This window comes from Balaenoptera ricei, chromosome 7 (assembly GCF_028023285.1).
Source record: "Balaenoptera ricei isolate mBalRic1 chromosome 7, mBalRic1.hap2, whole genome shotgun sequence".
NCBI classification, from domain to species: Eukaryota; Metazoa; Chordata; class Mammalia; order Artiodactyla; family Balaenopteridae; genus Balaenoptera; species Balaenoptera ricei.
In genome coordinates, this window is record NC_082645.1 from 102,545,169 (window position 1) to 102,570,424 (window position 25,256).

The 25,256-nt window shown below is 47.6% G+C and overlaps 2 protein-coding genes across 2 annotated transcripts in view; both read left to right on the forward strand.

The window, feature by feature from the left end:
• ARPC2 (actin related protein 2/3 complex subunit 2) overlaps positions 1-16,979 on the forward strand; it is a 30,317-nt gene extending 13,338 nt beyond the window's left edge. Inside the window, exons 5-11 of the mRNA XM_059928666.1 lie at positions 1,046-1,091; positions 4,350-4,536; positions 5,186-5,279; positions 11,562-11,688; positions 13,231-13,331; positions 13,662-13,762; positions 16,519-16,979. Coding sequence (XP_059784649.1) covers positions 1,046-1,091; positions 4,350-4,536; positions 5,186-5,279; positions 11,562-11,688; positions 13,231-13,331; positions 13,662-13,762; positions 16,519-16,543 — 681 coding nt within the window. The 3' untranslated portion in view covers positions 16,544-16,979. The remainder of the gene's footprint in view (positions 1-1,045; positions 1,092-4,349; positions 4,537-5,185; positions 5,280-11,561; positions 11,689-13,230; positions 13,332-13,661; positions 13,763-16,518) is intronic.
• A 5,154-nt stretch (positions 16,980-22,133) lies between these two features.
• On the forward strand, positions 22,134-25,167 carry GPBAR1 (G protein-coupled bile acid receptor 1). Its single transcript, XM_059928667.1, has 2 exons — positions 22,134-22,317; positions 23,989-25,167. The coding sequence occupies exon 2, from the start codon at positions 24,034-24,036 to the stop codon at positions 25,021-25,023; it is 990 nt and encodes a 329-aa protein (XP_059784650.1). The 5' UTR covers positions 22,134-22,317; positions 23,989-24,033; the 3' UTR covers positions 25,024-25,167.
• The last annotated feature ends 89 nt before the right edge of the window (positions 25,168-25,256 follow it).

Below are 25,256 nucleotides of genomic sequence, written 5' to 3' on the forward strand. Positions count from 1 at the left end.
GTTTGTACTCTTGTTCATTTTTAACTTGGTAACTTGTCTTAGATTCAGTACCTCTTTTTTTGGTATCCCAGAAAATGCAAGAGGATCATTAGTGTGTTTGTGGTGGCATAGAGTTAGAAATTGGATGCCTAGAGACAAAACCCCACAGCCTGTTATACTACTGAGGGTTAATATATTGGCCTCAGTTCTACCTTCCTATAAAAATAGTGATGACACCTTTCCTTCCTAAGTGTAAGGTTTTAATGAGACTTAGTAATAAGCCTTGTCTGTGTTTTGCCTCTTAAACGTATAAAGACTACTAAATACTGAGAGGTTATTAAATTCTAGTGACTTTAATATTTATTTATTTTCTCTCTTCAAATAACTGCCTTTCTACCGCTTAATGTGTCCCATATAACATTTAAGTCAGAACTGTTGCTTCCCGAATAAAAAGTTTGTTTCTTAAACCATGTCAGCCTAGGAGCAGTTTCTACCAGGGAGAGCAGTCATACTGGCAGAGAAAAAATAAGAAGGTGTGAAAGGGGCTCTTGTTTTATCATTTACTCCAAAAAGCTGGAAAGTAGCCAGCTGTAAGGATTGGTTTTGAGAAAAAGACATTTAGAGAGTACAAGCTTCTGTGGACCCACCAGCATAAATAACTGGCTAAGATTCAGTTATCCATTGCTTTTTGTCTTTTAAAAAAAGATGATGGTGAGCTAAGTAATTTTAAAGCATACAAGATAAGCAAGCTAACTGGAATCAGTTCCCGACAGTTCTGGTTTTATCTTGTCATGTAACGGGTGTGACTGAGTCCTAAAAGAGTAAAGGGTGAACCTTGATTGAAACACAGATCCTAGACCAACCTTTTGGAGTTAATTGCAGTTGTGTGAGTGATTTGCTTGGTAACTCAGATAAATCTGCTTCCCCCTCTGTATCCAGTTTCTCATTCGCCATTTGAAAGTTAGGAAGAACGCTGGCTTAGGAAAAGCTTAGCCAGCACAGTGCTTTGAAAATAATGAAATTATCAGGGACTTTGAATTAACCTATTTGTTTTTGTGTTTTCTAGTTATTAAAGAGAGTGTACGGGAGTTTTTTGGTAAATCCAGAATCAGGTACGTAGTAATGTGAGCAGCTGTGGAATGACATAGAAAGAGACCTGTCCTTTTTTGTGCTATGCTTTTTTTAGCCAAAGGATTTCGTTTAAATGTTAATTCATCTTACAAATATTTTTGCTTGAGTTCAGTTCCCACTTCAACTCTCTCCGTAAAAATAGCTTTCAAGGGGCTTTGCATTGTCCAGTAATGGTACACATTATTGTTGTAGTCACACAGAGAATTGATATATGCCATTTTTAACATTTACTGGATAAGGCCTAATGACTCTCCCTTAATGTTTCAGCCAGAGGGCCACCTTTGTTTGCCCATGGTGATTAAAATGCCTTTTGAGAAGACTAAGCAAACATTGAGTCTCCCTCCTAGCCCCTAGTAACACCTTTGTCTGTACACTGTACATTTGGAGAAGGAAAAGCGATATTCACAACTATTCTCACATTTTCAAGTAACAAAAATTTCAGCCCCTTTTATCTGTTCTTCTGATCAGTGATCTCTGCCTCCTTCATGGCCAGAGGTATTGGAAAGCACCATGGCTATCCTTGATTAGAACAGCTATGTTACACAGCTTTAAAGGAAGTTTAAAGTAGAAAAAAATAAACAGTATTTTTATCCCTATGATTGAGTGGTAGTTTCAAATTCTGAGGTGCCTAGCCAGGCCCCCATAGTCAGGACCAAGTTGTAAGACTGTTTGAACATAATATTTGTTAACTCAAATCCTATGACTGTGGTACCTTGACTAACAAATCCTTCTAAAAAGGAAGGTGTGTCTGTCTCTTTTAACAAGTTACTTTAAAAACAACAACAACATGACACCACCTCACCATTCCCATTAGAATACCTTCCTGTGACCCTTATATGCTGCTTTGGAAACAAAATATCTAATAAAGAAAAAGCGCCTTTGGAATGTAACTTGCTACTAGGAGTATTTATGGATGAGAGCTTTGCACTCCTAAAGAATACTGAAATGTGTTAATCCCCAAATTGATGGTACAAATGTATCTCAGAAATAAAAGCCAAAAGATAAATAACACTGTAGGCTTTAAGAGGAATCAAGGAATTTCAGAAAGAAAGAAAAAAAAGAACTAGAGCAGAAAAAGCATAAAGGAACTCTCGGACTTGCTTGTCACCGCTCAGATCCTAAAATCTATCAGAACAAGCGGAGTATAACTCGGAGAGCTTATGTTTCTGTCTCTGGGCCTTTTCTTCCACTTCCTGTGCTAAAGCACACACTACCAAATTGCAGACCTTGTGTTCAGACAAGTGCAAAGTATAAAAACATGTGAAGGTAGCATGTCTCTTCCTCTTTTTCTATGGATTTATCTAGGCAAGTTTGGAAAACTCAGCAGGGCATACTAGATTTTTACTTTTCTTCATTTTCAGTATGTTCTGTTCATCATGTCAGAAGCCGTACTTAAGTCTGGCTTCAGTTATAGTTTTATTTTGTTTGTTTTATTTGGCTTCTTAAAACTAAGCAAACCTCAAGTTTAAATATTTTCTTTTTTAATCTAATCTTGTGGTCTATTTGTTTATCTGGTTTTCAGGTATCCAAAATGGAATGGTGATTGGTATTATTTAATATTGGAGTGCCAAAAATGTGCTAAGCACTGTCTAGAACAGAGATTTAGATAGCCAGCCAGTGCTCTCAGTGAGGATGGATCCAACAAAAAACACAGACCCCAGGAATGCTTTTGGGAAGAAATTAAATAGTAACAAAGTATAAAGGTCTAAGATACTTGGAAATGTAAAATCTATACAGTTCTGGCAAAATTATTCCCATCAGTTGTCTAGAATATGAAATGATCCTCGGTGATGTACAGATACTCTTGCAGAATCATCTATAGGCTTTTGTGCAGGTATTAATCACTGGATTATAAAATAAAGCATCCCAGCCTTGTTGGAATTTGTACTGGACACGCTATAAAGGAGGCAGAATAGTGTAGTGGTCAGTACACTCAGATTTCAGTCCCTGTTCTGCCCTATTTATTGATGACCTGCTATGTTCCAGGCACTTTAAATACTGTGTGTTCTTTTAATTCTCCCAGCAGCCTCCCCCAACTCACCACCCCTTTTTTTAACAGATGCAGGAATTGTAGAAGTTAGGCAATTTGTCCAAGGCCAGAAGTGTCAAGGCCAGGATTTGGACCCAGTTTTTGTTCAGCTCAAAAAAGAGTTGCCTCCACCTTTATATCATGCTGCATTTGGCCTGGCACTTTGCTTCTTTGAACCTCTTTTTCCCTCTGAAATGAGAATAACCATATTCTGGCCTACCTATTTCGAAGAATTCTTTTTTTTTTTTTTTTTTTTAAATTTTATTTATTTATTTATTTATTTTATTTTTGGCTGCGTTGGGTCTTCGTTGCTGCATGCGGGCTTTCTCTAGTTGCAGCGAGAGGGGGCTACTCTTCGTTGCAGTGCGCGGGCTTCTCATTGTGGTGGCTTCTCTTGTGGAGCACGGGCTCTAGGCGCGCGGGCTTCAGTAGTTGCAACATGCAGGCTCAGTAGTTGTGGCTTGCGGGCTGTAGAGCGTAGGCTCAGTAGTTGTGGCGCACGGGCTTAGTTGCTCTGCGGCATGTGAGATCTTCCCGGACCAGGACTCAAACCCATGTCCCCTGTATTGGCAGGCGGATTCTTAACCACTGCGCCACCAGGGAAGTCCCCAAAGAATTCTTATGGAGATCAAATGAAGTCAAATATTTTAAAACACCTTGACAATTTTACAGGGTACACAAATCTATTGGGGAGGTATATGTACCCTTTTTTTTTTCCTTTTTAGGTTTTTCCCCTACCTCCACCCTCAGGGTTTGCGATGGCATGTAAGCGGGCATATTTTATTATCAAAAAGCAACCCAACTGCTGGCTGTGTTGGCACTTGGCATGTTAAACCTCAGAGAAAAATATGTAACTCATATTATAGCTTGATAGCATCTTCAGCCCCCTTCACAGCTGTGTCTGGAACATTAAATTTCTAATGAAAGTTCCAGGATTATGACTTCCTCCTATTCCTTATTTGTAATCAGTCATCTTTGATATTGATTCAAATTTTTGCATAGTATCTGTTAATTAGCTATATATATATTTACAGTAATTCTGCAAGAATTAAGATTTTTTATTTCATCTCATTTGCCCTTTGAAGTAGATGGGAATGGACAGCTTTCTACCTGGGTTAAAAGTATAGACATTGAGACAAAATAAAATGTCATTAGAACCTGTAAAGTTTTTTTTAATATAATTGTTGGGTGTTTTTTTTTTCCCCTCCAGGATACAATGTCTCTTTGCTATATGACCTTGAAAATCTGCCGGCATCCAAGGATTCCATCGTGCATCAGGCTGGCATGTTGAAACGAAACTGTTTTGCCTCTGTCTTTGAGAAATATTTCCAATTCCAAGAAGAGGGCAAGGAAGGAGAGAACAGGGCAGTTATCCATTATAGGGATGATGAGACCATGTGAGTATAGAATTTGGTCCTGAAGCCTGGCGTGGCTGTCACGCGTGCTTACTGAGAGTCATTCGGCTAAGTCAAACCTTAAACTCTATTGTGTGAATCCCCCGAAGTGTGTTTCTCATAAAATTTTTTAACCCAGGATGTAAGTGTTGGGGGGGAAAGGCCACTTCTCCTTGTCTCCAGATACTGAAAGTTGGCAAAAGATGAAAAGAGAATCCAGTGCTTTCCTTGAAGGCACCACCGTTTTGAGTCCCCTTCAGTAGTATAGCTGGATAATCGGGAGGCAGAGGGTGACTGTAGGTTCTGTGTTGTTGCAACTCTTGGGTCATCTGCATGCTATGAGCCTCACAGTATATAAAGAAATACATTCTTTAAAGTGGAATTCTGAGAATCACTAACTCTAGATTCCATGTCGTAGCATATAGACAAGTTAATAACATCCACTTTGGGTGATTTTCATCTCTTGCCTCACATAGGGCATGTGTTTATTATACTGACTTTGTTGGCCATAAATACTTAGTCTCACTGGCACACCTTGTTTTATGAATTAGCAGATTCGTGACTTTACCCTCCTACTTCACTTGTAGAGCAAGTTCTTGACAAAACCCTGTTCTGGTTCCGTACTCACTCTCATGGGTTTTGTTTCCCTCAGGTATGTTGAGTCTAAAAAGGACAGAGTCACAGTAGTCTTCAGCACAGTGTTTAAGGATGACGACGATGTGGTCATTGGAAAGGTGTTCATGCAGGTATGGAGCAGACATCTTGGGGCGGAACCATGGCCTGGTGACTTACACCTTGTTATCAAAGCACACCATGAGCATAGAAAAGAACTGGCAGCTCATTTGATGCTGGAACTTGTTGAAGATTTAATTAAACAGCCCCCATCAAACTCACTGAATTTTTTTTCTTAGTGGGTTTAGCCCTTTTGCAGGACTGGACTAGAGGGTGAATTGAGTATTAAACATACTAACAAAATGACTGAATATTAAGCATCCTTCCTGCCGTGGGGTCTTTGATTTAAAGCTTGGTCACATTTCCTGCCCTCTTATGTTTCCTCAAGTTTCTAGCAGGGTCTACTGGCTTGGCTTAGTCCCAAATAAAGTCTTTTCAGAATGGAAGCTAGAGAAAATTCTTAAGTAGTAGGTAATGCATTAATAGGGTAGACTTGTTGAACTGACAGTGAAGAGACGGGGTCTGAGTTTGACCGAGGTCCCCATGGAGGGAGTGCCTCCCTCAGAAGAAGCTCATCTACTAGAAGAATAATGGGGTTTAGCAGGACATTTTGTAATTGGATTTCTGGTGTGGTTGGACTCAGGTCTGACACAATACACCCGTTGTGGCTTTGTCATGCGGTCTGCTAACCAGTTGCTGGCTTTAGGATGTGAGAGCTCATTGGTGAGTGGTATCCTGGCTGGTTTCTTCTGAGATGGCTCAGCATTCAAAATCTAGTACAGTGGTTAAATTTCAAAAAACTTTTTACGTTCATTCTGTTCCTTAGCAGGGTGATGAGATTTAAGAATTCTGGGACAGAATCTCTTTTGCCAGGTTGAGTTGAAAGACAGTTGTGCTTAATATAGTGAGAATACTTTATGTGTAGCCATTCTAAGTGACTAGGGAAATCTTCAAAAGGGATATTCTCAATTTGATCCATCTGTAGTGGCTTTTTGTTTTTTTTTTTGTTTTTATAAATTTATTTATTTTATTTATTTTTGGCTGTGTTGGGTCTTTGTTGCTGTGCGCGGTCTTTCTCTAGTTGCGGCGAGCGGGGGCTACTCTTTGTTGCCGTGCGCGGGCTTCTCATTGCGGTGGCTTCTCTTGTTGCAGAGCATGGGCTCTAGGCGTGCGGGCTTCAGTAGTTGTGGCTCGCAGGCTCTGGAGCACAGGCTCAGTAGTTGTGGCGCACGGGTTTAGTTGCTCTGCGGCATGTGGGATCTTCCCAGACCAGGGATTGAACCCACGTCCCCTGCATTGGCAGGTGGATTCTTAACCACTGTGCCACCAGGGAAGCCCATGTAGTGGCTTTTCGTGTTTAAGCTAATTAATCAGAACTAATTTTGTAGTCCCTGTGCAGAAAAATTGGAATGTTGACACAGCATTTGAGAGTACTCAAACTTACGAAAGTGTGTGTGTATGTACATAAATATATAGAAATGTATATCTTGGGTCCTAAATGTAAGCCTCAGGCAGGCATTTCATGTGTTTCTATGCAGAATTGACAGAGGAATTAAACACAGTAGCTCAGAAATTGGGCTAAATCCAGACTGACAAGCTAATTTTAAAAGCTATGAACTATATATTTAGATTTGGCTGTTTTTTTACCAGTCTTGTTCCATTTTATTCCAGACGGCATCTTAACTTATTTTTATACTTTAAACAGATCTTATCTTGGAGAGTGTACTGGAGATTTGTTCCTTAGGAGAATTTTGTGTATTCTTTTTTGCATGTGAACTTAAGCTCTCCCTCAAAGTACATGTGGTAGGGCACTTGTCTAAAAGGAAAAAGAAAGTCTGCATTTTTTTTTTTATATAAATTTATTTATTTAATTTTATTTATTTTTGGCTGCGTTGGGCCTTCGTTGCCGCGCGTGGGTTTTTCTCTAGTTGCCGCGAGCGGGGGCTACTCTTCGTTGCGGTGCACGGGCTTCTCATTGCGGTGGCTTCTCTTGTTGCAGAGCACAGGCTCTAGGCACGCGGGCTTCAGTAGTTGTGGCTCGTGGGCTCTAGAGAGCAGGCTAAGTAGTTGTGGCACACGGGCTTAGTTGCCCCATGGTATGTGGGATCTTCCTGGACCAAGGCTCGAACCTGTGTCCCCTGCATTGGCAGGCGGACTCTCAACCACTGCGCCACCAGGGAAGCCCCAAAGTCTGCATTTTTGCACTGACAGTTTCTCCAGTGAGTGACGGGCCTGGCACCATGTGAGAAGGCAATGCTCAGGAAGCCATCCGCCCTGCCTCCCTCTCCAAACTCAAAGACTGGGGTAATTTATGTGAAATGACCGTAGAAACCTGGACTTATTTTGCTGGTTTTCCCCTCCAGAATAAATCATCTGATCATTGTCCTGGGCCTAGCTGTTTTAAATTTCTAGGAGAAGGGAGAACAGTGGATGCCCAGCACAGAGTGTTGTGACCTGGGGAGGCTGCTTGAAGTTCCTTGTGGTCACTAGTCCGCTTGCTGTGGGTCTTTGTTTTCTCATTCTGGCATGCACCTCCAACCTGGTCAGAACACAATCCCTGCTTTTGTCATTTGGCAGGCAGACTTGGAGGGATGCTTATTGCTGCCATAAGGAAAAAAACAGGGAGTATCCATTACCCACTCATAAGGATCTCCTAGTGCTCGGCTTTGGGGCATTATCTTTGTAGGCATATGAGCTGAGCACCAGGGAAAATCTGGTAGACATCCTCATTTCAACGCTTATTACGTGAAAAGCAATAGGAACAATAGTTACCCTTTTGGACATTGGAGTATGGTGAACTAGGATTTTTTTATATTATTAGATCTTTAAGTTAGTTCAGTAAGTAACTAAGAGAAGTTAAGTGGAAACCACTGGTTCCTCCATGTTCAGAGACAAAGACAGAAGCAATTTGCCTCTTAGGCAATTGTGAAGATGCCCCTTTTGAGGCCCCTTGCTACCTGTATACATGTGGGGTTATATCTATAGGATATTTTCCTGAACTGGGAACACTGATTCAAAGTGAGTAATTTTGGAAGGTATTGCCAAACTCTTCTCCATAGAAGTTGTGCCATTTTCCCTCCCACCACCAGTGCATGAGAATGTCCATTTCCCCAAAGTGTTGTTGAACTTTTGGATTTCTGCCAATGTGACAGGTTAAAAATGCTATCTACTTTTCTTATGAACAAGGTCAAAACATCTTTTTTTATGCTGAAAGCTATTTTTTTTTTTCCCGTGAGATGTCTCTTTATGTCCCCTACGCATTTTTCTGTTGGGTTATTGATCTTCTCAATTTCTTCATATACTAGGGAGATTAGCCCTTTTTCTGTGATGAGAATTGCAAATATTTTTTCCAGTTAGTCGTTAGACTTTGTGGGTTGTTTTTGTTGTTGTTTTGTTTTGTTTTTTCCCCATGCAGAACTTTATTTTCACGTAGTTAAATTGATCAACCTCTTATGGCTTCCAGATTTTGAGTCATAGTTAGAAACTCCTTCCCTACTGCAAGGTTATAAAGAAGTTTACCTGTATTATTTTCCTGGTGTTTTTATAGTTTCATATTTTACACATAAATCTTATTACCTGTGTGGAGTTTCTCTTGGTACATGGTATGAAAGGTGGATACATCTTTTTTTCTAAGTGGCTACCCACTGGTCCCAGCAGCAATTATTTAAAAGCCCATGTTTACACTACTGATTTTAAGATGCTGTCTTTATCATATACTAAATTTCTGTGTATATTTGGGTTTATTCTAAACTTCCTGTGGTCAGTTGTGCTTTGATGGAGGAAAGAAATAGTATTGTGATGCTCAAAAGACATCCCAGCTGGAGGGAGAAAAACGAGGTAGTATAGCTGATACATATGTAACAAGGACACTAAGGAAAAGAGAGCTGCTGGTTGGTGGGTTGATTGGCTTTTAAGTGTTATGTAAGAGAGAAAACCAAGGAGAAACATGAGATTGCCTAAAGGATAGCCCCAAATCAGAAGTATATTGTTAACCAAGTCTGCAATGTTTGAAATGTATCACTTTCCGTATACAGAACTGTTGAAATACTGCCAAGTCACCACAGGCTTACAAATACTCCAGCTGGTTGTGAATGCCACGTGTACCAGTGAACTGGAGCCTTCAGGAAGCTTACTAAACACAAGAAAATACTGGCGGGCAGTTATTATCTGTTCTGTTTCCCCACCCCGAGGCTAAAGAGGAAAACTGATAGAAGTTAGAGAACCTCCCAACCAGTCGCAGGATGAGAGGTATTTTCTAGAGAAGGGCAATCTCAGAAGCTTTGCTTTAAGAATTTCCATTTTGAATGATCTTGGATCCTTCCCTCCCTCTCCAAGTATTTTTCCTTTGGGGAACAAAATTCAAAGGGGAGCTAACCTAACCCAGTGCTGTTAATTCATTTCCCACCAACCTTTAGAAGCCACGCAGTGAGCTCAGGAGGCAGGGTGGTGAAACAGGCGAGATCCCACACTGGGCATTAGACCCCCTCAGGTGTTATCCTTCCTCATTTACTGAAGGCTTGCTGATCAGTGTGTATTCTCCTACCTGCAAATGGAAACATAGTCCCTGCTCCTTTACAGTGTCCTGACACTGACACTGAAGTCAGCTAGGGTAGAGGTGCTTTCTTTCATTCAGCAAGCCATGTGCTAGACAGCCTCTTTGAAGGGCAGAGGACTACATACAGAGATGAATAAAAGCAGGATCCTTGGCTTGAGGAACTTACAACCTGGTGGGGAAGGCAGATGCATTAATGAATAGTAAAGTATCACAGTAGAGGTTTGTAGAAAAGAATGGGAACCCCGAGGGGAGAGCAGCCAGCTACCCCCAGGTTATTGGAGATAGCGTTATAGAAGAGATCATATCTGAGCAGCAGTAGAAGAGCGTTGCAGACCAAATGGCTGTATAACATGCTTTCGGTATACTCATAAAACTCAGAGACCTTGGAAAGCCTTTGGTTCCATCCTTCTGCCATTACTCAGAGAATTTGGATCGTCGGTTTTACTGGCATTGCTGGAAAATCTAGTCCTGTTCTTGCAGATCTGGGTTGAGACAGGGATGCCTTGTATCACTTGTCTATTTACACAGGAATGTATGGATTGGGAAAGCTTGAGATGTGGAGATTAGAACATGGAAGGAATGGCCTGGTTTTTACTTCCTTAGGCATTTTTCTGTAGTTTGGTGAGGGTGGATACATTTTGTCAAGGGTGAGCTCTTACGCAGGGTGGTGGTGATTTCATCCACGGCCATTCTAGAGCGAGAATCAAGAGTCGGACTTCCAATTCTCATGTCACACAGTCTCCTTTTCTCAGTGAACACTAAGACAGCTCAACCTCTTTAACAAAGTTGTCTTCTCCCAAGAAGGGCTTAAATTTGGTCTAAAGTTCTCATTGATGAATTCTAAACAGTAACAGGGTCTAAGTTACCTCAGTGAAACAAGACTTGTGCAAAGGCTCAGACCCCAGAGAAAGCATACTATTCGTGAAACTGGAAGAAGTGGAGGTGGGGTGAGAGGAGGAATGAAAAATTGGTCAGCTCATAAGGGGCTTTGTGTGCAACGGTTAAATAAGTTAAGACTTCAACTCGAAGTCTTTTTTTTTTTTTTGGCTGCGTGGGGACTACTCTTCGTTGCGGTACGCAGGCATCTCATTGTGGTGGGTTCTCTTGTTGCGGAACACGGGCTCTAGGCACCGGGCTTCAGTAGTTGCAGCACTCGGGCTCAGTAGTTGCGGCACACGGGCCCTAGAGCACACGGGCTTCAGTAGTTGCGGCTCACGGGCTTAGTTGCTCCGCGGCATGTGGGATCTTCCTGGATCAGGGATTGAACCCATGTCCCCTGCATTGGCAGGCAGATTCTCAACCACTGCACCATCAGGGAAGTCCCCAACTTGAAGTCTTAATCAAGGTAAAGCTTGGGTTCCATTCGCCCAGAAATTTTTTTAATTTCCTGAAAAATGTAACCTCTTTTCACATTAAATCAAAAGAGACTAACAAGCAGTAGTCATTATCCTGAATGTAATCTGGTTCTCCCAGTGCTTTGCAACTTGTTGTCTGTTTAGTCTCAGAAGTAATTTTATCACCTGTGTTCTTCCAAAACAAGAGAAAGGCAAAAGGATTAACAGTGCTTTTCCACACTCATTGAAGATCAGACTTGTTAAGTACTTTGTGATCTCTCCTCTGAATCTGAAGTGCATTGATAGCAGCCAGCACTTGTAATATTTCACATTAGGTGTAGTTTATTTTTAGCCTCTGCTGGTCAGAGGGCTCAGAGGTCACACCCATAGGGCACACCCTGGAGCGTAAGTTGCCATTCATCTCACACCAGATTCTCTTCTGGTTGCTTTTTGCTTCCTCCTGGCAGGAGTTCAAAGAAGGACGCAGAGCCAGCCACACAGCCCCACAGGTCCTCTTTAGCCACAGGGAACCTCCTCTGGAGCTGAAAGACACCGATGCCGCCGTGGGCGACAACATCGGCTACATTACCTTCGGTGAGCGGGGCGGGTGGCTGCGTTTGCGCACCTTGGTGGGTTCATAACTGCAGTTGAAGTGGTTAAGGGGGGTGGGAGCGAAAGCAGGCATATCGATCGTTCCTGTTGCCGCTGCCATGACTGTAGGAGGCGTGCCACGGGACACTAGTACAGGTCGAGTGCTATTTTTATACAGTAATCATTTTCCGTTTTTCCTAAATCCTAAGGAAAAAAGGGTAGCCTGTGATATCAAGTGTGAGGAGTTAGGGCCATATAAGCATTGCTAAGCAGCTGGGTGGGAATACTGTGTCCTTTGGCGTTTCCTGGTTTTTTGCTTATTAGACCAGAGCGCCAGCCATGATTCACTTACTCCACTTTCCCCCTGAAAAAATTCACGTGCTCCCGTCTCACAGTTGCTTCAGCCGAGGGGGCTGGCTCATCGTTACAGCTGACGGTTTAGGATCGCAGCTTGTTCACCCACTGCCCCAGATGCCACTAAAATGTCCCCCTTTCTGGAGTTTTCTTTAATTCACCTCAGTGCTGAAGGTGCACCAGTTTATCGAAGATGAGCGAGTTGATTTACCAGGCTTCATTAAATCTAAGATACGTTGTTTTTTCATGTTCCTCTCTGAGTTTGGCACACAGCTCACAATTCGCAGCCTGCCACAGTTTAATTTGGCAGCATATCTCTTTATGGTACCTAAACTGATGGTAAACTTACAGTCGTTAGCATCTCAGGACCTCTGCAATGTAGTTATCTCCTGGCCTGGTGCTCTTTTCTCTCAGGGCAAGCTGACACAGGGGTCCCACCCTTGCTTATGAGGCATTCCTTTTCATTTCAACAAACCTTTATACTCGAGGATTTTGCTTATGGTGAGACCACTGAGTAGAGTGGCTACAGAAGGTAGAGAGGACTCCAAGGAGCCAGCAGGAGAGGTGTGCGGGTCGGCCCAGGCGCAGGGCTGAGTGCCTGCCTGCACAGGGCTCCCGGGGGTTGGCGGCAGGAGGGGCTTTTCTCAGCCCCCAGCCGAAGCAGCTCCTCCTGCCCATCCTCATCAAGGGCGCTCAGATCCTTCTCCCTTCCTGTTTGGTTTTCACCACAGACTACGTGACCCTCTGTGGATCTAGTTTCTCTGAAGACTTACTCTGCTTCAGCACCAAGGACCGAGGACAGGCAGGCTTTGTTCTCTAATCCTGATTGCCCCACAGTCCGCCCAGGTAGCCAGCAGTGTCATCCTCCAAAGGGGCTGCTGAGCTGCAGAGGCAGGAGCTCGTAGGTGTGTGGCAGACGGCCTAGATTTCACAGTGCACAGCCAGAGAATCCAGACCCGGAATGAATGCCCTGGCCAAGCCCTTTCCCTGAGGAGCTCTGGTTTTCGACCATGATCGCCTCCATTGGCACTCACTGGCAGGAAACCCTGACAAAGCCCAGGCATAATGAGATGAGTGGACGGTCCTTAAGGAGGGAGAGATGGAGCTGACTGTAGGCTGCTGGTCTTCCCGCCCTTTGGCATTGGTGTTATTAGACCCTGACGCCTTGCCTGTCCCCCCCTCCCTGCCCAGTGCTGTTCCCTCGCCACACCAACGCCAGTGCTCGAGACAACACCATCAACCTGATCCACACGTTCCGGGACTACCTGCACTACCACATCAAGTGCTCAAAGGTGAGTGAGAGCAGCTGCAGCGCCTCAGTGTCCTGCGCTCTGAGTCATTCTCTCCGCCAGGGCTGATGCCATAGAAAGTCGTCTCTGTAGTCCAGGCTGTTGCTATGACCTCTTGTAGGTGGTTCTCGAGGCTTCAAGAAATCATGGCCTTTCTCCATCTCTCACTCACCCTTCCCCATAGCAGAGAGGTGAATATATGCTTCCTTGCATGGCCCTGTGTCAACCCTAGGGTGGATGTTCCCAGACCTTCCTGATAATTTCTGCTGATTAGAGCAAAGCTGTCTTTCTAGAAGATGACTCTGCTTCAGTACCCATTGTGTTTGCCTCCAGGCCTATATTCACACACGTATGCGGGCAAAAACATCTGACTTCCTCAAGGTGCTGAACCGTGCACGCCCAGATGCTGAGAAAAAAGAAATGAAAACAATCACGTGAGTCGCACCGTCCTGCAGAAGGACCACCTTCCTCTCCTAAGCTCACCAAGAAGGAGGTAGCGGTGTCGGTGGCCCAGGTGTCTGGGCAGTAGCTGCATGTGAGGCAGACAGGGTTGGGCCTGTAGCTGCCCAGCAGACTAAAGATGGGACACACAGGTTTTCGCTTCTCAGTGGGTTTCCTTGTTTCTACATCTTTATGAGCGAGGAGAGTGGCAGCTAGGATAAAACACAGAGGGACCTTTTTACTGACATCAGCTGTGTTCTCTTTGGGCCTGAGTTGAGGGGCCAGTCTTGTCCTTCTCAGGGTCTTCTTGGAGAAATGAAGTAATTTGCTTAAGGACATTTAGTTGAGTAAATAGGCCTGGAACCACCCCTGAGTGTTCTTTTTCCTGGTCCACTTCGCGGCAGGAATTTTACATGGAGAGGAAGTTACCTTTATCAGGGGTGGAGATGATGAGAGCCCTAAATGGTGTGAAGCTCTGCATGCAGGAGGCCAGCATGGTCTGAGGCCTGGGGATTTGGGTCTGTGCCAGGTGCCAGATCTTGGGTCCCCCTCTGGTGAAGTTTAGGCAGTCCTGTTCTCCAGATAGGGTAATAAGTGCTGATCTGCTGTCTTTTGTGCCCACTGAATTAAAAATCTTGAGGTGAACTAAGCCTACCCACAACCCTCACAGCCAGTGCACTTGCCAACACCCCATAATCTTGGGGGTAACCTTCAGTAGGTATGGTGTGCCTAGGGGTTCAAGCTCCTTCCCCTGGCCTCTTCTACCAAGCTAGTTTCTGCTGCCATTCAACAGGATGAGAGAGGTGTCTGACTCTTGGTTGCCTGCACAGAGGGTTTTTAATCTCAGACATTTATACAGAACAAGTTCAGTCACCCCTGCCTTCTTTAGGCTTTAGAGGCTGCCTGTCTCTTGTTAGGAAATTGGTACCAAAGGCCTTTCTCTGTAATAGCTCCGCCCACTGCCCAGAGCCAGCGGAGTGTTCAGGCCACAGCTCAATCCTCTGCTTAGAGAGAGCTGTGCACGTGTCATGGCAGTATCATACCTTCTACTGTGGCATAGCCACAGATGCCAGCTTCGTGGCATACCCTAAAATAGGCAGAACTCACAAGGTGGGGAGGCAGAAGGGTGTGTGCCCTGGGGCACGCACGCTCTCACTGCCCTGCAGAACCTTGCCTCCGTCCTGGAGTTTACAGGTCCCCCTTTCCCTGCTTGCTTCTCTCACCCACACCACTTTGGTGACCTTGAGTGTGAGGCAGCCAATTTTGTGCCACTTTCAGGGCCCAGTGAAGAGACAGGCAGTTCAGTAGAGGCCAGGAGGTGAGCCAGCAGAAGGCAGCCTGACCTGGCCAGCCTGTCGCCCACCGAACAGGAAGGCTGGGCATCATGAGCTGCCTGTCCATTCAGGAGAAGGGCCCACCAGGCGGCCACCACCCAGTGTCTCCCTGCAGGGCTTCTCCCCTGCCCTGTTAACACAGCCAGCAGCGGTCTTGGGGGGTCATTGCAAAGCGAGTGCAATGGACAGAGGGCAGGGACAATTCCCTGTCTTGATGGGGGACTGGGAAAAGATGAATCCTTGAAATGAGCAAATTGTCCATAAACCTCCTTCCTGGAACTTGGGAGGAGCAGCTTTGCCTTTTTCTGTCTTGTGACGTCTTTGGCAGAGGTGGGCCCCAGAAAGGAGAAGGGCGAGGTAAACAACTGCATCCACCCTGAAAACCAGATCGTGTTCCCAAGGGGTGGGCAGGAGAAGCCAGGACCCCTGCCCTGCTGTGTGAGGTTTCAGAACCCAGAGCAGCATGAAGGCGCGTGGCGGGTTAGAGAGAGGTGTCCACGTGTCATGGCAGTATCATTCCTTCTACTGTGGCATAGCCACAGATGCCAGCTTCGTGGCATACCCTAAAATAGGCAGGTTCTGCTATGATCAGAAGCCAGCCATCAGCACCCCACAGAACTCTGCCTGAATTGAATACACATGAGCTTTTTATTGGAGAATGGATAACAAAATATTTTAGTTTCATTTTGGGTTGGATGAGACGTTCAGGGCAGGAAAGTTTTAGCCCCTGTATTTTTGCCTCAGTTTCCCATAGTTCTCAGCTCTAGCTTCCAGGCTGCTTTACCAAATGCGCACCCCCTATCTTTGGGAACCAGCCTGTTCCCAGAGTTGGCTATTCTGGGGAAAAACTGGGTGGAACAGGACACCCCAGCTCAGGAACCTTAAGTCAGGCAAGTGTTCTGTGGCTGAGTGTAGTCACCACATGACAGCACGAAGCACCTTTAACCGTGGAAGTTTGGAGGGTTGCTTCTTTGAACGTCCTGCCCCCATGGTGAAAGATTTAAGGAACTGCTATCTGCTAGCCCGGAAAGGTATAAACTGTGTAGGAGGACCCTAAATTCTTTACTCAGAAGAGGGTTGAGCCCAGTCTGAAATGCAAATAGGTCTAGGCCACCCAGAAGTTGTGGGCAGGTGATTGTCCTGTCTAACTTGGTACATTTACTGTCCTCGTGGGCTTATTAGCACAGGTATTACCTTGGTACCCCGAGGTATTCAATAGGGAGGAAGAGCTGATGAGACATTTCTGTGAAAGCTGGACCTTAGCCCATGCCTGGAATTCCTACATACCTCTGCCTGAGGAACCTTACCACCTCGTGTTTGCTGTCTCTTCCGGGACCCCATTCCTAGCCCAGAGCATGGGGTGGACGGAAAGGTGAACAGAAACCAGCCTTCACACTTACTCTCTGCTTTTGAAGGGGGAAGACGTTTTCATCCCGCTAACTCTTGGGAACAGGAAGAGGAAGCGACTGGCAACTGAAGGCTGGAACACTTGCTACTGGATAATCGTAGCTTTTAATGTTGCACCTCTTCAGGTTCTTAAGGGATTCTCCGTTTTGGTTCCATTTTGTACACGTTTGGAAAATAATCTGCAAAAACGAGCTGTGCTTGCAAGGACTTCATGGTTCCCAAGAATTAAAAAAAAAGGAAAAAAAAGAATTCCACTTGATCAACTTAATTCCTTTTCTTAATCTTCCCTCCCTCACTCCCTTTCCCCTCCCCCTCTTTTCCAAGCTGTTTTGCTTTGCAGTATGTTACTGGTAATGAGTTGCAGGATAATGCAATCTTAACTTGTTTTCTCCTAAGTATTTGAGTTCAGAACTCCTGTATCTAAAGAAACACGGTTGGGGTCATTAATAAAGAAAATCTTTCTATCTTACACGAGAATTCACTGGGTTTCTGGACTGTGAGTCCAAACAAGAGAGGAGGAGGGATGAAGGGCGCACCAGTACTGCCCTTGAACCTGCAAACCTGCACTGGAAAAGCTTAGGTTTGGGAGCCCCCCCCACCCCCCAGCCTCCCTGTAGAGGAGAGAATGGCTCACTGGTAAGCTCTTAGTTGGCATTTCTGAGTAAACTTAAATATGCTCACTGTAAAGCTTGGTTACTAAGTCTGTCCATCTGTGGCCAAGAAGCTCGCAGGACAGTGACAGGCACTTTATAATGTGTTTTCTGGTGAAGTCTTTTATCTTGAATAATGTATAACGTTTCCCCAAACGTGTTTCATGGTGTGTGTGGTTCTGCAGGTCATTGTGGGTCTAATGCAAACAACTGGGCACAGTTTCTTTGTCGCACAAGAGCCAATAGCCTGGCACTCCACAAAACTCACTGTGGGAGATGCTTACCTAATAAACAGGACAGAGCCTAGCGAGGTAGCCTGCTGTCCCCACTGATCCCTAAAATACAATTGGTTCAGAAAGTTTGCTTGGTAAAGAAAAGAACTTTAGGGGCACCTGAAATGGTCTAAGGGTGACCCTAATGGTTTCTACCTTCTTGCTTCCCCTTTTAACTTGTCTCCATCAAGTTCAGTGTGTTTCAAACTGGTTTGAGACTGTTAATGAATTGCGAAATGTCCTGACATTTTTATTTCCTAAACTATTGTGAGATACTTGTACATTCACTGCAGTTGTAAGAAATAGTACAGAAATTCCGTAGTACAATATCACAGCCAGGAAGTTGACATTGACACAGTCCCAGCCTTGCTCAGATTTCACCAGTTTTGCATACACTCATTTGTGTGTGTGTGTGTGTGTGTGTGTGTTGTGTTTTCCGTGCATTTTTTTTCACGTGTGACTTCATCAACGTTTTTAAAAAATAGAATAGTATATATATACTAATCAGAATGCATCACTCCTATTAAGGGTAAGTACTGATTTTGAAATACATTTTAATTATAGACGTGTTGACTAGATTGTAAAAATGTCTTTTTACTGTGGGTCATGGTCAGATTTAAAAGCAACAGGTCATTTAGTCATCCTGGCTTCGTTTTACTCAGGATCAGTTACGTTCCCATCCCCTCAACAAATATGTGCCCCGGAGAGTGCTGTCCCCTTGGTGGGGCTGACCATGACTTTCAGTGGAGAGAGTTCACCGCATAGAGTCTTCCCAGTGTTTTCCTGGGATGTGGCGCCTCATCACCTACTTCTGGTGGATGGAAAACTGGGCTAAATTAGATCTATTGAGAGACGGTAACATAGATGTGTTCTGTACCCCAGGAGCTATTGAAGGGGTTTGCAAGGGTAATTTTGGCCAGAAGTTGTTTTTGCTGTCCTGCTGACTTTAGAACATAACTCCTTAGTAAGTTGGAACTCACTGTATTTTGCCAATAATGGGGATCAGATTTCTGAAAAGTGCTGTAAATGGCAAAACCAAAGTTGCTTAGAAAATATGGAGTTAGGAGAAAAGGAGGCATTAAATATTTTTTAATAAACCCTAAGGAATTGTCTTAAGTCCAAGACTTTGTCAGCATAAAAACCCATACTGGTGAAAACCCCTCTCCAGACTTGCTCCTTTGTCTTCATCTATTTCCAGGGCACACTTAACTCTTTCTCAAGGACCCTCCGTCCCCTTTGTGGACAAAGGTGCACTGTAACTTCAGCCAAAGCCCATAGAATTGTAGGAGGAGGGAGGTCTCAAGCTGAGGGTCAGCATGCTGAGAGGATGTGGGCGTCGAAAAATGAGATCTAGTCTCAATTGCTGCTGATTTGCTGCCTTACCCTAAAGGTCCATACCTGGGAGGTATAGATGAGCTGGGATATAAGCTGGAGAGGTGAAAACAGTGTTTAAGACAGACCTGGGTTTGAATCCATGTTCCACCACTTAATAGCTATGTGACTGGGTAAATTTCTTAATCTGAGCCCCAGTGGCCTCATCTTTGGTTGGACATGGCACCACCTATTTCACAGGGCTCTTAAAAGGAATAGAGAACAGAAAATAAGTGCCTATCACGTTGTAGGCATTTATAATGCCTATAATTATCATTGATAACACCGTCTAATAAATCTTAGTTACATTCTTGTACTCTTAAGAGGATCAGAGTGGCAGGACTGCTGAGAAGCCAAGTCCAGCATAAACCAAGGTCATTCTGCCTTGGGGTTTTTCAGGTCCTCACCAAAAACAGTGATATTTTTCACTGTTTGGTGGCCCTCAAACTGCAGCGTGGGGTGAGAAGGGTGTTGGTGGGAATCTCCAAGTCTGGATAAAGTGCGACCTGGGCAAGCTAAGAACCAGGAGCTTGATGGAAAAGCAAATAAGACTGTAACAGGAAGTGGAGGTGTGGAACCGGAGGACATGAAGTTGAAGCCAGGAAGAGGAAGTAATGCCAGCTGCTGCGTCAGCCCTTCAACCCAGAGCTGATACTTGACAGTTACCATTTCAGATCCCTTCAGCCTCATTCGAAGTAGGCCTGATGGACCCTCGTCCCAGCAGCTACAGAGGCCTAAGACCAAAGCCTGGGTCGGCTCGGGGGGCTATTTTGAGTTCAAGCAATGCTGCCCCCTTCTGGGGATTGCTAAAAGCACTGCAATATGTGTGACTCCGAGGGAGACTCGAAGAATCTGTCGTTTAGGCCTGACAGGAAGGACCGGAGTTTCCTCTGCCCATATAGCTGACTTTAAAGTCTTCCTGAAGCCTGGATCCTGGCCAGACTTGGTCACAGGACTGTCCCCAGAGCCCTTCAGAGGCTCCCAAGGGCCCGTCTGCTGTAGCCTATGGGGAGCCACCCAGTGCCCCTTTGCCTCTGTTCACCCCGGCGGTGAGTACCCCCAGCCCTCACCACCCAGTGCCAGACACCCAGGGTCGACAGACAAACTTCCAGGAGAATGGGGTGCACGAAGGAGACCCAGGTGGATCTCCTACCACAGTCCAGATTGGGCACCATGATACAGGCTCTACCTGAGAGGAGAACGGGGACTGAGGTGGGGAACTCTAGGGCCCACAGATCCGCTGGATGGAGCATCTGAAAACTGCCTGCACCAGAGCCCTCCTGTGGGCGAAGGAGAGAAGGCTGGGGATAAGTCAGTCCCAGGGACTGATGGAACAGAGAGGAACTAGATGATCCAATAAGGAGGAAACAGGGCTGAGCTGAGGACAGAACACAGGCTCCCCGGCTCCGGCTCCCGAACTTGTTCTTTACACGTCATCCCACACACACTGTTTAGACAGAGTAGCGAAGAAGAAACACAGACATCCTGGATCCTGCAGGGAGGAGGCCAGGGCTGGGAACAGAAGGAGGTCTGTTTATTCCTGGCAATCCAATATCGGAGGGGGCCCACTCCCACTTCTGTCAAGGCCCCAGGCTGAACTCTCCCAGAGCCTCTGACTTCTGCACCACCAGATACCACGGGGCTGAGAGCCGTCCACTGGAACGCATCCTCCTCCCACGCACCAGCTCCCTTGAGGCTGGGTTTGAGGCTGGGTGCTTTCCTCTTCCCAGTTTTTGTCCCAACAGAGGTCCTTCTCTCCAGGACTCCTGACTGCTGTGCAGGGTTGGCAGAGCTAGACCTCTCAGGCCTCCAGCCTTTCAGGCCCAGGTCTACCCGAGAGAGCACAGAAGACCCCTTGCTCCGTCTACAAGGAGGTTTTTCCTAATGTCTAAACTCCAGCTTTCTTGCTGCAGTTTTAGCCTGTTCCCTCCCATTCAGGCCTCAAGAGAGTATAACTGCTTGTCTCCCTCACCCCAAAGCCTCACTTGACACAAGCTGGAAATTGGGACTTCCTAGCCTTGAACTTGCCCTTCCTCTCACTCTGCCTAGTTTCTTGTGTTTCCCTGTGGAGTGAAAGTGTCATTCCCCTCTTGCTTTTCACAGGCTCTCTATCAGCCTTTCTCAATGGAATTCTCAGAGGGGACAGGTGGCTGGAGGGAAGGGACGTGCAGAGAAGGCCAGAAATCCCTTTCATTGAGTGCTTCTGTGCCAAGCACTGACCCAAGTCCTTACAACACATTTTCTTTTTTTTTTTCTTTTTTTGGCTGCACCGCGCAGCATGCAGGATCCCAACGGCGAGGGATCCAACCTGTGCCCCCTGCAGTGGAAGCGCAGAGTCTTAACCACTAGACTGCCAAAGTCCCCCACACATTTTCTCATATAGTCTCACAATAGGTGAATACAATATGAGCCCCATTTTGCAGATGAGGAAATTAAGGTAAGAGAACTTTAATAATTTACTCAAGTTTACACAGCCAAAAAGATAGGATCCAAAAAGGATTCTGAGATTTAAACCCAGGCTTTCGGATTCCAGCACTGGCTCATGCCTCTTAGTCATCATGGAGGAGGGAAGAAGGGAATCACTTGTTGAGAACCCTCCCCCGTTAGGTGTCAGGTACTGGGATGTATGCAGTTACATGTTATCCCATGGTATTCCCCACAACAACACTGACAGGTGGTTTTCCTTGTTTCCATTTTACAGGTGAGAAAATTGAGGCCCAGAGGTAGCTTGCCCCAAGTCACACCCCCAGAGCTATTTGTGCCTCATAGCCCAGAACGTGACTCACAAAGTAGTTGAGAAAAGTGTGGAATGACCCCAGATTCTGGAAGGCAAGCCTGGCTTTATAAGCTGAAATTCCCTACCAGGTGATAGGAAGGGTGGGCAGTGAAGATTCTCATATTCCAAACATCCCCCCCACCACCACCACCATCAGACACACACCACTATGCGGACTGGCAGAATTACAGAGGTGAACGCGCTGTCGGCTGGCCACTCCAGGGGTTTAAGGCTCATAAAATGTAAATATATGAGCTGGGAAGTGGGGAAGGTAGACTAAATCATTATTGTTCACTAGCTGGAATGCATTTCTCAGATTAGCTAAGCAGTAGCAGGCCAGAGGGCTCCAAGCTGGGTGACCTGCCTTCTTGGTGGCAAGCTATGGCCAGTGGCTGGAGAGGGGGCCACTGGTACAGGAGGGTAAGGAGGGGGCACTGGAGAAAGGGGAGGAAGGCCTCCCAGTACTGCAGCTCAGGGTGTGCCAGGTCCCACCCCCCAGAGGCGGGGCCAGGCTGATCCCCGCCAGCCTCAGCTCCATCCCTCCAGGAACCCAGGCGAGGGCAGAGCCAGGGCAGTGGAGAGCCGGGGCCCTGCTGTCCCCGCACAGTGGAGGTACCATGCCCTCACTGGTCAGGACACCAGACATCGCCAGAAGCCCTGCAGTGCTGGCTGCGGCAACTCCCTGACACTCAGAGGAAAGCCCAGGCTGGGGGAGCAACACCTGTCCCCCACAGCCATGTGAGTAGCTACCCCCCTCTCCCCCTTCCCCACCCGGCCCCTGGGGCCACACCTGGAGACCTCGGCCCCAGATCCTGAAGAGGCCATTGCACCCAGCCCGAGCCACCAGAGCCTCCGGGTTGTGCGGGTCACACAACCAGCATACCCATAAGACTGCTGGGAAGTCGCCCTGGCGTCTGACCCTGCCTTTCTCGCTGCTCTGTTGGAGGTAGGGTGGGAGACTCACTCCAGCGAAGAGCTGGGAGCTCCAGCCCATGACTCCAGAGTACAGTTTTGAAGTAACGGACTCTGAGGTCTCCTGGGGTTTAATAAAGTTGACAGTGCAGAGATGAAGGGGAACAGAAACTGGAGGCCCGCTGGAGAGGCAAAGATGTTCCCAGCGGACGGCACTGGGGGAGGTTGAGGAAGAAGAAACAGAAGCTGAGGGTAAAGGGGTGCAGCAGCTTGGGGGACCTGAGGGGAGCTGGGGATAGAAGGCACAACATCTCCTGCGCTCAGGGTGGCCATGGGGCCCTCTGATCCTCTGACCCAGGGGAGGGGGCAAGTAGGAATCCTTTCCTTCTTGACTTTAATCCTAGCAACAGCGGCTGCTCCCCTTGACAGAAGCAGGAGTTCCCACAGGGCCCAGGACCCCTCCCCTGTCCCCCATCCCTATGATGTGGCAGTGGGGACAGGGCATGGGAGGACTGGGACAGGCCAGAGCCACAGAGAGGCCAGGCCCTGCCCAGCGGCTCCTCCTCCCTCTCTGGGCTCGCTTCAGCCCTCTGCCGCTGGCATCTGCACATTCACTGCCAACCCTCCCCCCCTCCCAGCAACTCCTCCCCTCCTCCAGTTCCCAGGAAAGGCCCTGTTGCTAGAGTGGTAGGGACGCGTCAAGTTTATGGGCTGGAAGTCCTACCCGGAGGCTGCTCACTGAGGTGTAACTGGTGACAAGGCGGATGGAGGGGAGCTGCAAGGGACCGGGCAACCCCTTGCTGCCACCCATTGCCCTGGCCTCGTCACTAACTCAGTGAGCCCTGCCTCAGGGTGACTTCTGCCCCTACCTCCACCCCGAATCCTTAGCAACCTACCACCTCTTAATGCTCGGGTGCCGACCAGCCTGCGAGCATCTGAAGACAGGGACCACCCTCCTTCGTTTAGCACCCACCCCAAGTCCCTTGTCCCGGCTCTGGCCCCAGCCCGAAGGAGGCCATCACCTGTTGACTGGCCAGAGGACCACTACACAACCAGCCAGACCCTATCCTATCCTTTCAGCTAATTTGTTAGAGGCCTCACCTGGTGGAGGCAGGGATGGTCAAGCTGCTTTGGGGATGGGTGGGTCCACTTTTCAGCCTAAACAGAGGCATAAACACAGCTGCCCAGAGAGGACCAGACAGATAACAGAAATGGGCGAAGGGCTGGGCGGGGACTGTGGGAGCTGTCTGAAGGCAGCCGCCCCTCGACTCCAGCTGGCTGCTACCCTACAGGCAGGACCTGATTTTTTTTAAGCCAAAAATATGAATGTTTATGTAAATTTTAATTGGCAATTCATTGGGGGAAAAATGTGTATCAGCAAGCAGGATATGGCCCCCAGTCTGTTGGTCTGCAACCTCTGGATTAATGTGCAGCCTTGCCGGGAGGACAGTGACCTGCGGCCCCACCCTAACTCCCGTCGCCCCATCTTCCATCTAGGCATGCCCGCTGCTGCTCCAGGCCTCCCCCGTCCCCAGGCCCAAGATGACACCCAACAGCACCAGGGAGATGCCCAGCCCCATTCCCGCAGGGGCCCTGGGGCTCTACCTGGCCCTGGCAAGCCTCATCGTCACTGCCAACATGTTCCTGGCCCTGGGCATCGCCAGGGACCACCGCCTGCGCAGCCCACCCGCTGGCTGCTTCTTCCTGAGCCTGCTGCTGGCCGGGCTGCTCACCGGGCTGGCGCTGCCCGCGCTGCCAGGCCTGTGGAACCAGAGCCGCCGGGGCTACTGGTCCTGCCTCTTCCTCTACTTGGCTCCCAATTTCTCCTTCCTCTCCCTGCTTGCCAACCTCCTGCTGGTGCACGGGGAGCGCTACATGGCAGTGCTGCGGCCTCTGCGGCCCCACGGGAGCACCCGGATGGCCCTGCTCCTCACCTGGGCTGGCCCCCTGCTCTTTGCCAGCCTGCCTGCCCTGGGCTGGAACCACTGGGCCCCTGGGGCCAACTGCAGCTCCCAGGCTGTCTTCCCAGCCCCCTACCTCTACCTCGAAGTCTATGGGCTCCTGCTGCCCGCTGTGGGCGCTGCCGCCCTCCTCTCGGTCCGCGTGCTGGCCACCGCCCGCCGTCAGCTGCAGGACATCCGCCGGCTGGAGCGGGCCGTGTGCCGCGGCGCGCCCTCGGCCCTGGCCCGCGCCCTCACCTGGCGGCAGGCCAGGGCACAGGCTGGAGCCACGCTGCTCTTCGGGCTGTGCTGGGGGCCCTACGTGGCCACCCTGCTCCTCTCCGTCCTGGCCTATGAGCAGCGCCCGCCGCTGGGGCCTGGAACTCTGCTGTCCCTCATCTCCCTGGGCAGCGCCAGTGCGGCGGCCGTGCCCGTGGCCATGGGGCTGGGTGATCAGCGCTACACGGCCCCCTGGAGGGCGGCCGCCCAGAGGTGGCTCCAGGTGCTGCGGGGAAGACCCCAGGGCAGTCCTGGACCCAGCCCCGCCTACCACACCAGCAACCAAAGCAGCATGGACCTCGACTTGAACTAGAGGAAGGGCCTCTGCTCCTTCCTACTAGAAGCATCCATCCATCTTGGCCACCAAGCCCATCTCCACTTACCCCCACACCTCTGGATCAGAGACCCTGCCCCTATATGACCCCACCCTGACTGAATAAAGCTCCCCTGGCTCCCAGCTTATGGTTATCTCATTCCATATCTTAGCAAGGGAGGGACAGGGGAGCAGCTGCAGAAAGAACCTAGAGGATCCAGGGAGATTCCAGT

What these genes read in the sequence shown, in the direction of transcription:
- GPBAR1 (XM_059928667.1), top strand. Translation starts at nt 24,034, where the DNA reads ATGACACCCAACAGCACCAGGGAGATGCCCAGCCCCATTCCCGCAGGG.